This window comes from Onychostoma macrolepis, chromosome 11, assembly GCF_012432095.1.
Source record: "Onychostoma macrolepis isolate SWU-2019 chromosome 11, ASM1243209v1, whole genome shotgun sequence".
Lineage (NCBI taxonomy): Eukaryota > Metazoa > Chordata > Actinopteri > Cypriniformes > Cyprinidae > Onychostoma > Onychostoma macrolepis.
The window spans coordinates 10,644,583-10,656,449 of NC_081165.1; the positions used below are offsets into that span (position 1 = coordinate 10,644,583).

General features: G+C 39.5%; 1 protein-coding gene across 1 annotated transcript in view; it reads right to left on the reverse strand.

Moving 5' to 3' along the window:
• tkta (transketolase a) overlaps positions 1-11,517 on the reverse strand; it is a 29,951-nt gene extending 18,434 nt beyond the window's left edge. Inside the window, exons 1-2 of the mRNA XM_058792546.1 lie at positions 11,437-11,517; positions 1,625-1,740 (exon numbers count right to left, since the gene is read on the reverse strand). Of these exons, the coding sequence (XP_058648529.1) occupies positions 1,625-1,731 (107 nt within the window). The 5' untranslated portion in view covers positions 1,732-1,740; positions 11,437-11,517. The remainder of the gene's footprint in view (positions 1-1,624; positions 1,741-11,436) is intronic.
• Between the last annotated feature and the right edge of the window lie 350 nt (positions 11,518-11,867).

Sequence of the window (11,867 nt, forward strand, 5' to 3'; positions counted from 1 at the left end):
ATTAAAAAAATAAATAAATAAAGTAGGAAGAGTCTAAAGGATAGGTAAAGAGAAGGTAGTTTCATATTTAACCCATCATTTTCACTACAGTTTATGATGCAACATTAACTAAAAGAATTATCACACACATAAAATAAATAATTGAGCTTGTCAGGACAGAATAAGACAATTAGTGACTGTCTATCCAAAGGTGATGTTTAATCCAGGATGCCCCACCAGCATCTCACTTGTGGCATAATCTAAAGCTTTGAGCAAACATGCCACCCACTAACATCCACCTTTCCAGATTAGGTCACAGACAGCACTAAACACCACATGCTGTGAGACCGACTCACTATCAGACCGTCACCGTACAAATCAGTGCGTTTAGATGCAATTAAATGTTATGCTCAATCATCTTCATATATCAGATATGAATAACTGCGCCATTTGGATTCATGCGGCGGTTTACATAACAGCTCAGCAGTACCATTAGAAAACACACATTGCCTAGAGGAAAGAGCATGCAGTTATGTGTATTAAACAATGATTATGAAACAACAATCATTTTCATGCACACACCTCATAAACTTAATTAGTTTCCACTATCCCCCTATTATTATATTAATATTAAACCTTAAAATCTAGATACGCAGACACAAACACATACATACTACTATCTACAATACATCCAGTATTATATTGCAATTTTTTTTAAATATTTTTTATTATTAATATTAATGCTATTATCTTTCTTTCTTTATCTATCTATATCTATATATAGAGAGAGAGAGAGAGAGAGAGAGAGAGCGAGCGAGCGAGAGAGATTTATTACAAAAAATCTACAGATCAACCACAGTGCCACAAATATGGCTTTTTCCAATAATTACTTAACATTACAAAACGTTTTTTTTTTTTGTATTATATTAAATATAGATTTCCTTTTCTGTTTCAAAACATACATTTGTTCTTTTTTAATAATTTCAAATTATGTTTCTTCATATTTTTTCTCTTCTGAAGACCGAAAAAGCAGATGTTAATGTTATAACTAAAAAAATACAGATAAAGAGAATGAGCCAAACTAAATTGCAATCTGCTCCTCATAATTTTTTTTAAAAAAAATAAAAATTATGAGATTATGCAGTAGTGTTCTCAAACATTGCAAAAGTCAATTATAGGCTACATGTATTCCGTAAAATAAAATAAAAATACTTAAACAAACAAACCTCCAAATTGTACTTGGCAATGAAAAAGATTTCAAAGAATATAGAGAATGTCAAAGATTCATAATGTATGAGAAAAAAAGTCTAGCTGAAAATATATATAAACAGTAATATCAATATTTTAAAAGAATTTGCTTAAATTCACTGTATATATGGCTGAAAAATATGACAAAAATATAGAAATTATTTAAAAATAAATAAATAAATCCAAAAATAATCTCTTTTGTCCTTTTCCTAGCTGCATCACTTCACCATCTGTTTGCTAAGGTTTTGAGGACAAAGATTATGCCTTGCATAAGGGTGTGCATGCAAGAGTGTGTTTGCTCGCACGACAGTGGCATGAGCATTCAGTGCATATCTATCTATCTATCTATCTATAACACCAAGCAGCAGGTATTTGTAGAAAGTGTACCAACTCTTACCCGTTGCCCACTGCAGTGGTGGCTTTGATAGAGTTGATTCGGAGACGGTTGGCAATGTTCCTCAGCGCCTGCACGGTCTGCTGGTCTGGTTTGTGGTAGTCCTCCATAGGTTCAGCCTAATAGCACCACAGAATGAAAGGAGAGAATGAGGTTGAGGAGAGCACTGGTTGCGTGTGTGCAGAAGACAGAAGAGGAGGAGGAGAGGAGAGGGAGGCTGCTTTATGCGGGCACACATACACAGAGTTTATAGTGTGCAGCACAGGTCGAGAGGCAGTGTGCATTGGCTGTGGCAGAGAAAGTGGGTGTGTGCCAAGAAGAGAGAGACTGAGACAGACAGAGACAGAGAGTAAAGAGGAGGAATCACTCATTATGACCTTTGGCTGCTGGGTCTAAACTCATTAGCAGATTAAAGATGTGCCTCGGTCAGTCCTTTGAGACGGTAGAGGACGTGTGGGTTTACTTTAGGGATAAAACTGTGCCCAGAAGTTAGGGCACATTCCACTAGTGGAAAACTATTTAAAATATTATGGCAATGAATTGATTTATATATATTTTTAAAAAATACAAAAAGCTTTCTTTTAGGGGATGGGGTAGTTTTTTTTTTTTAGTAAATATAATTAATTTTATATAAAAGAAACAAACAATGTGTTCATGTGGTTTATTGAAAGATTGTATTATTATTTTTCATTCTGCATTATGAAACAGCGTTCGTAATCCAATTTATGTCTAATGTTTCTATTTTATTTAATTATTTTTGTGAAGAATTTGAAATATACTTTGAAGTGGATCCAAATCTTTTATCAAAGTTGCCCTAAAACCAAAATGTGTTCTTGTCTTAGGACAACTTTGAAGAACTTTTTTGATCCACTTCAAATGTTGACTACTGTATATTCGGTTTAATGAAATACAGTTGAAGAAAGAAATGTGAACAGAGTTCAATTTAGTTTTCTAATGGTTAAATTATGTATATCTGTTTAAGTTGCTGGCAGCTAAAATTATAAAATATACGCTATCATCACTGGTAATATACCATTTCTTATATGGAGAACAGGTTTAAGATATTAATTAAAACTAAAACTGAAACTAACCTTAAAACCACTAAAACATTTTTGTTACTTGAAATAAAATACTCATTATGATATAAAATAAATGTCTTATTTCGGCTAGTTGCCAAAATTTCTCATTTTAATTTAGTTTTAGTAGATGTAAAATAAATAAAACTGAAATAAAAATGAATAAAAACTATACAGACATAGAATAACAAACACACAACAATACTACTGAAACTTTAAAAAAGAAAACTAAAAATCTAAAAGTAAAAAAACTGATTCATGTTTAAAAAGAAATAATCTCAATTTTGAAGATTTTTGTTGCCATCTTGTGGAATTTGGAGAAATTACAGTGCAAAAATACTAGGATGGGTTAGAAGAGAGGAAATCTACTACTGTGTGTCTGTGTGTTTGATACAGCATGTCTAATGGCCGCCAAATGGCCGTTGCGGCTCTGCCTCTGCTCAGGGATTAGAGACTTTTCCATCTGCAGCTGTTACATGGTACAATCCGGAATAATCCACTAACTCATTGTAGACAGGGAGGACAAAATATTCATTTCTTTTGGGGATTTTTTTTGTTTTGTTTTTTGGAGAGAGAGAGAGAGAGAGAGAGAGAGAGATGTTCTAGCTCAGTCCAGCACCAGCATTAAAAGTAAATTAACAAAAATAACCCAAGTGATTACAATAAATGATCAATAACTAAAGAGCACAAGAATCTGAATAAACCCCCAAAAAAACACATAAGATAGGCCTATATAACATTAAAATAAATAGTATTATTATAATTACAACATGCTGGATCTATGCACAGTAAGTAGGTAAATGTAAATTATAACTTAAAAATCAAACACTATAGGTGCGGGAAAGGTTTGAGGCCTTTTATTTTGAAATTACCATTTCAGTATTGGTACATCACTTGGGCATTGGTGCATATTTACCTGTTAGTTCTCCGGTGGAAGGCATGGAATTGGGAAACATGAGTCAGGTTTATGTAATAAATGTAAAAAAAAAAAAAAACAGACACAGTAGAGCATGTTCTGTTAGAATGCACCAGATATAAAAATGAAAGGTTAAAACTAGAAAATCAAATCAATAGATAAGTGGTTTGTCAATTCAGAATTTATTAAGAAATTCATCACAAGTTTTCAAAATGTTATTAGAATTGGTAAATGTCACAAATGTAATTAAAATAATTTAATATATTTATTAATATATTTGGCCTTGCATCCTCTAATGCTTTAAAATACTGACAAAGCTCAAATTTAAAATGTGCAAAACTAGGTGTACTTTTTTGCCCATCGACATTTATGAATGTTATATTTCCCAAACATAATTAACAAATTAAGAACAAAACAAATTTTCTTCTCTAAAGGCTTATCATAAAAAAATCATGTAATCATCTAATATAATATAAATTCCAGAAATCTCCTTAAAGAAGACTTTAAAATCACTACAAAACAATTCAGTACAAATACAATCAACAAAAAGATTGTAAATACTTTCATCATTCATATTACAAAACGCACATTTTAAGTCAATGTCTTTCTTAAACCTTTTCACAACCTCATTTACTGGATAAATACAGTGAATAATTTAAAATGAAACCTCACGAATCTTACTGGTGATATAGTATCTCCTGGAGACCATAAAAGCCTCCTCCCACTTAATGTCTTGGAAGCGGGAATTCCAGAAACTTTTAGCTGGGGGAATCCTAAAGGGCCTACAAATCTGTCTAAGAAAGTTATTGTTGCATTTTCTATCAAGAATACTAACTCCATCTAACTTTATATTTAAATCAATAGCTATATTCAAATCAACAACATCAGTAACACGCAACAATTGAAGAAGACCAGAAGGTATTAGCATCAAAGACAACTGCATAGTCCTTTGCAGAAATTGGAAGTTTGATTTTATCTAAAAATTCTCCATAAGAGAGTAAACTACCATTCTGGCGAAGCAACCGTTTCACCAATAAAATATTATTCTTAAACCAATGTTTAAAAAAAAGTGTTTTATTCTTATATTTAATATCTTTATTATTCCAGATCAAACAGATCAAAACATTGTGTTTGTACACCAGTAACCAGGATAACAGAGCTTGCCTATGAAAGTTAGAAAGCTTAACAGGGATTTTATTAATGTCAAAGTTACAATTGAGGAGAAATTTAATACCGCCAATTTGATCAAAAACTAAATTTGGGATATAATACTATAATTTCTTATTAGACTTGACACAATTCTGAATCCATTTGACTTTAAAAACAGTGTTAGAGGCTTCAAAGTCAATAGCATTTAAACCACCTTGATAATATAAATGACCTAATATCTCTCTATTTAAATAATGTGGACTATTCCTCCAAATAAAGTTATACATTTTCTTATTAACTTGCCTGATAATTGACTTTGGAGCATCCAACACCATTGCTGTATTAGATCATCTTGACAGCCCTTCAGCTTTTGATAGCAATATCCTCCCAGTCAAAGATAAATCTCTGACTAACCAAGCGTTAAATTTATTTTGTACTTTTTTCAATTAGTAGAAGGAAAGGGGTGAGTAGCTGGAGCGCTCATTTTCTGTTGACATGGGCAGATGAAGCCTTGTGAAGCTTTTGAGGCTTTTTCCTGATTGTACCAAAAAAGATTCAAAGTTTCAAAGCCTCAAAGACAGACCCTACCAGTGACACTAGTGGTCAGCTGCAATTATAGCAGCCACTTTCAAATGATTCACACATCTTGTTGATCCCAGTTTCAACACAAAAGCAGTACTCAGCAATGGCAGCTATGCCTTCATTCTGAGAATCATTGTCCACACAAGAAAGTTTTACTATGTTACTATGAAGCAGGGAGGGAACACCAAGCATTTTGCGTCTCCTTATAATGAATGAAGCCACACCAAAGATTTGAATTAGTCACCTCGCTTCAAGGTGTTTCGTTGTGACGTATGAAGCCTCAAATGTCATCAGTTACTTGATCACGGAGATTTGATACAAGCCTCAACACAGTCTTTTGAACTAGTCTGCTTCAATAGAATAAAACAGGCTTCGGAGCCTCTGTGTCAAACATCCCATCTCTACGCCGTTTCTCAAACGGAGGTCGCATTTGTAGACTGCATACGTCATAAAGAAGATCTTATTTTATAATATAACACTTATAAATTTGACCCTTATTCTTAGTTAAGTGACAGCTTAACTAAGAATAAGGGTCTTATTCAACAGCCAATCAACATTAGTTTTCTGGTGTTGCATGAACGCGATTGACTAGCATCTGCACCAGGGTATTTGCATAAGGGGATCTGATTGGCTGACGCCTGCGTTGGCGCTTGAACCGTGTCCCAAATGGAACACTTCATGTGCACTTGCGGGCCTTTCTCAAACGGAAGGCTGCATCCTCTGGAGGTCGCATTTGTAGGGTGCATATGTCATAAAGAAGATCTTATTTTAGAATATTAACAGTTTGACCATTATTCTTAGTTAAGTGTAAATTGTTGTAATATGCTTTTGACTCACAAATGTAATGCTCAGTTCACTGAAATAAACCAGGCTTGATGACATATGCAGCCTACAAATGCGACCTCCAGAGGATTCAGCCTTCTGTTTGAAAAATGGCCGCGGTCTTACGGAATTACAATGGCCGCCGCGTGCATGTCCGTTAAGTTCATGAGACCGTAGGGTGTTCCATTTGTACGGTGTCCGAGAGAGCTCAACGCGCTGCAAATAGAAAGAACACCTGCAAATTAAGCAAACAATTTCCTAAATTTTACAAAACACGCACTGTAAATAGAAAAAAACGCCTGCAAATTAAGAAAACAACTTCGTCAATTTGACAACACACGCGCTACAAATGCTCACAACACAACCAAAGAAACGCAAGCCTCTGTCTTGACACAGCCAGGCCCTTCGCACAACCACCGTAGCACACGAAAAGCTGGTCAGATTGCCGAAAGCTGGCCGAACAGTCAACATAAATCCTCTAAGCCCTGACGGGGCACACCGAAGTCTGAGAGTCCGCATCACGCGAGGTTGTTGACTCAGAAGACAGGGCAAACAACGACACAGTCTGCGTTCTGAAGGGGGTAGATAGTGATTTAGGTATGTAGCCCAGTCTCGGCCGGAGAGTGACGCTGCGAGAGATCCTTCAAATCAACGGATGCTAAAGTCTCGAATGGTGGCTGTGAAAGACCTCTTAACACCACCTCTAGGTCCCAGGGCAGGACTGAAGGCGGACGTGGGGGATGCAATCTCCTCGCTCCCTTAAGGAAACTCACAACCAGCGCGTGCCTACCGATCGGTTGCCCGCACAGCGGGGAATGAAATGAGGCAATAGCTGCCACATAGACTTTCAGTGTTGATGGTAGAGATCCACTATCCAGTCTGTACTGTAGAAAACTTTTTTTTACAGTGAAGGCTCCACAACTTCGGGTTCAGGTGCCACACCGAGCCACTCACCTGAGATAGCAGGTCCTTCCTGATAGGGATCGGCCAGGGCGGTGCCACCAGCAGTTCTGTCAGGTCCGGGAACCAAGGCTGGTTCGGCCAGTTCGGGGTGATGAGTATCATTGAAGCCCCCTCCTCCCTGATCTTGCATAACACCAGTGGCAATATCTTGATCGGAGGAAACACATACAGCCTGGCTGCTGGCCAGTGCGATGTCAGAGCGTCCCCCTTCAGCGGGGAGTGAGACAGGGAGAAGAACAGCGGGCAGTGCGCATTCTCGCTCGTGGCGAACAGATCCACCTCCGCTCTCCCGTAGCGGGTCCAAATCATCCAAACCAACTCGGGGTGCAACCTCCACTCTCCTTGGGGAATCCCCTTCCTCGAAAGCATGTCCACCCCACGGTTCAGGAGACCGGGTATGTGCGCTGCTCTGATGGAGAGAAAGTGACGGTCCGCCTATAGCAGGAGATTTGCTGCCTGCTTGTACAGAGCCCTGGAGCGTACTCCTCCTTGGTGTTTTATGTACGAGACCACAGACATGGTGTCGGTGCGAATCAGAACGTGCCGCTGTTCCAGCTGCGGCCGAAAATCCGTTAGAGCTAAGAACACCACTTCCAGCTCCAAGAGGTTTATGTGCCACCGGCTCTGAGGTTCTGACACAGAGAATGCTCTTCTGCATGTTGACACATAGCCCTAGGGACTCCAAGTGATGAAGCAGCGTGTCTATATGGCTGAGTAGCGTGTCCCGGAACTGAGCTAAAATCAGCCAATCGTCCAGATAGTTGAGAACACGCATCCTGCTCGCTCTGAGGGAGGAAAGTGCTGCATCCATGCATTTCGAAAAAGTGCGTGGGGCCAAAGCCACCCCGAACGGGAGAACAGAGTATTGGTACGCTGTGCCCTCAAAAGGAAACCTCAGAAAGCGTCTGTGATGCGGTGCTATCTGAATGTCCTTTAAGTCCACAGACACAAACCAGGCCCTGGGGTGAATTTGCGCCAGGATCTGTTTCAGCATTATCATCCTGAACAGACGCTTGCAAAGCACTCTGTTGATAGGCCTGAGATCTAGAATCGGGCGGAGTCCCCCGTCCCTTTTGGGTACCACGAAATAGCAGCTGTAGAAACCGCTCTCCAGCTCCCTCGGCGGGACTCACTCTACCGCTCCTTTCTCGAGCAGACCGCATACCTCTTGTCTGAGAACCGGGCATTTCGAGACAAATGTATGCATTTCGCACACTCTCCTCCCCTCTTCAGACCGTCAGGACGACGGCTTAGCAGCCGGCGGCGAGAGTCTCGTCGTGGGCTCCTCCGCTGGCCATGGTGCTTCCTCCTGGGACCCCACACCTTCCTCCGGCCATCCGGCTCCTGGCGAGGAGCAGTAGCAGTCACCGCCGCGGTCGCTGGCCTGAGGTTATCCCTCCGATGGGAAGAGCCAGGTGCCGACGAGGACCTGGATCTAGCCGTCTGCTGCTGGAAAGTGCGCCTCGGCATGACGTGACTCATGGCTTTGGCACGCTTTTGAGCCTCCGCAAAGCGCTCAATAATGGACTCCACGCCGTCACCAAAGAGGCCGGAGGGAGTCACAGGAGCATTCAGCAGCACCTTACGGTCAGCATCCTTCAGGTCAGCCAGGTTTAGCCATATGTGCCTCTGAAGGACGACCATAAAGCCCATTAGCTCCTCTTGGAGGTCTGGGGGCCCCGTGCCATCCGTCTGATCGGGTTCCGATCCCACCCAATTCAGTATTTGCATGCGATTTGCATACTTCATGACAATTGGCCAGTCATTTGGACTGGCGTGAGCCAATAGGACTTCAGGAAAGGTTGGAAGGGAAGGAGTTACCATAACGGAGAATTTCTCTGTGATGTCTCGTGAAAGCTCGAGAGGGAACACTTAATGTTTCAACATGTTAATATTCTGGCTCACCTGCATATCTTTTAGCTACAAAATGCTACAAAACTGTTCTCAAGCTCCTAGGGATTTGATTTTGCTTGTCATTTGTTAAAATAAATATAAAAAGTACAGTGAGTTTGTGACTGTTCACTGAATGTGACCCACAATCTCTGATTCTCCTCCGTGGCCATGGAAAAAATGAATATTTATAATGACAACAATTATACTTTGTCATTTAAAAGTTTCCAACAAAGAAATGGATCGACTTCTGCTTGTTGAACAAACTTTTATTTGGATAATTTAAAGGGGTGGTTTACTGCGATTTCACTTTTGTCATTTTAAATAGTGTGTAATGTTGCTGTTGGTGCATGAACAGTATCTGCAAAGTTGCTGCGCTGAAAGTTCAACATAAGCGGAGATATCGTCTTTTAAAAATCAGGAAGTTTAATGCCTACAAAAACGACTCATATGGGACTACAACGAGATACTTCCCGGGTTGCATACGTAAAAAACCCATACATTTGCATCAAACCCCTCCCTCCGGAACATGCCAAAGAGGGGGCAAGGCCATGTTCTGCGGCTTTGTCGAAGAGGAAGAGTTATAGTGGAGAGTTGTAGCAATGCCGTCGAAACGGTGTTATTTTCACCCAGCTGTCAGGTCTTCTGTGTTCGGGCTTCCTACGAATGCTGTAGTTCGTCAACAATGGTTAAAATTTATGTTTGATTATGTTCCTGACAATTACAATCCTAATTTAGCTCTCTGTGCTGCGCATTTTACGGAAGACAGCTTCCAGAATCTACACGAGTTCAATGCCGGATTCACACAGAAACTATTACTAAAACATGGAGCAGTTCCAACTTTAAAACCAGAGGCAGCAGTTGTTGGGCCACAACCTGTAAGTAAGATTTCATAATTTTAAATGTATTTGCATGTATAATTTCAGACGTAATGTTTTAGTTTTATCAAGAACGTGAACACAAGCCAACGCTGGCTTTAGTAGCCAGTTAGTTCGATGCTATTTTGTGTGTATAAGACAAACGTGTACAAACTTCAAAAAATTTATATGTAATCACAACAGCAAACTTCCATTCAGAAACGTTTGTAAGAGCCGTGCTTGCGGAAGTTCTGCTTGACTCTCTTCATTACTGCTTTCTGGGTCTAATTCTGGCTCAAACTGATACGGCAACATTGACACCATTATTTACATTTGACCGCAGCACATGCAACTGTCGCCCGTGAAGGTAATGGGTGTGAAGTTTCCGGACAATGTGCAGTACGCAGTTTAGCCAATCACAACACACCGGCCCAACTGACCAATCTGAGCCCATCGCCTGTTTCTGAGGGAGTGGTTTCATAGAATCAGGAAGTCAACCGGTCGTTCAAATGACGGAGGAGAAAGCGGCTTACAATAAAGGTGAAATATCTGAAAAATAAGGCGTTTTTTAACAAACGAAACACGAAGACATGTTATATTGCACCCCATAAACACAATCAAGCAAAAAAAAAAGCAGTAAACCACCCCTTTAATATGATGGCTGAAGCAGCAGCGAGCGTCCAGCGGGTGACACTGTTTTCACTGTAATCAGATCAACATTGTAAATGAAATTCTAAAAATTATCACAATTATCATGCAATGCGATAAACTAGCTTCTCTTCCCTGCAAACGATACAATGAAGAATAAATGATTGTTTAACTTAAAGGCAGGGGCGGTTCTAGACCACAGTAACTAGGGGGGCCAGACAGGGGCCACTTGTGCTTTTAGGGGGCACAATTTTAAAATTCATCCTAACCTACTTTAAGTATTATTCATTCAGTCATTTTTCACCATGTCATGTATCATTGCAATCTCTAGAAGTAATCTATAACAGTTTCAACTAAAATTAATATTTCATCATGTTTCATTTATTTGACAAATAATTTTGTATGTCAGGGGCATCATTTTTGAGGGGGCACGAGTGAAGTGTGGGGGGGGGGGGGGGACTCTCATGCTTCTCATATGACACACAGCAGCCACAATACCACTGTATAACTGATATAGGCTTATGTATTATTATTTTTTTATTCGAAATATTCCCAAAATATATCGCGAAACATCTTGATTCTCAAATATGTGTAATGGGCGATAGGCAAAGTGGCCTAATACTGTAATATTAACTTTGCATAAAAATCCTCTTTTTACTTAAGTACAAGATGTCATACCATAAAATGAGTGTCATACCATAAACATATAACTTAATACGACTGACTTTGTATTTTATGTGGATTTAACTAAAACATTGTAAGTTACTAATTAGCCCACTTTCATTGTACAAAAAGAGCAAATAACATTTACATCATCAAAGAACATTTTCACTTCAGTCCAGCGAGCACTCTCAAAAACTCCCATAATAATCTCTAAAGCTGTTTACACTGTGAAATTAATATCTTACTTACATTCGTACATCTTCACTTTGTTGTTTCTGAGGAGAGAATTCAGTCAGCGAGCGCGCGCGGTGACGAAATAGCGGCGCTTCGGCGATGACTCATCTGAACGCTTCTGATTGGTCCTTGCATTCATAAGCTCAACAGAATCGTATGTGATTGGTTATAATGCGCAGTGCTTTAAAAAAAGATTGTGTCTCTGGCTCTGTGCCAGCCAGCGAAAGCAGACTTGAATTTAGCAGCTGTTTTTCTTTTTATATAGTTTACAGGACAAACTGCGCATTTCACCCAAAATTGTTTGGTGTGATATGATTCCAAATTTAGGGCGGCCAAAGGGGGGGCCAAGCTCGTTGACAGGGGGGCACTGTCAACAAGCACATTGTTTTAGATACTTTGAAGAACTGCACACATTGCCTATATATATAGGGCCTAATAGCCATATA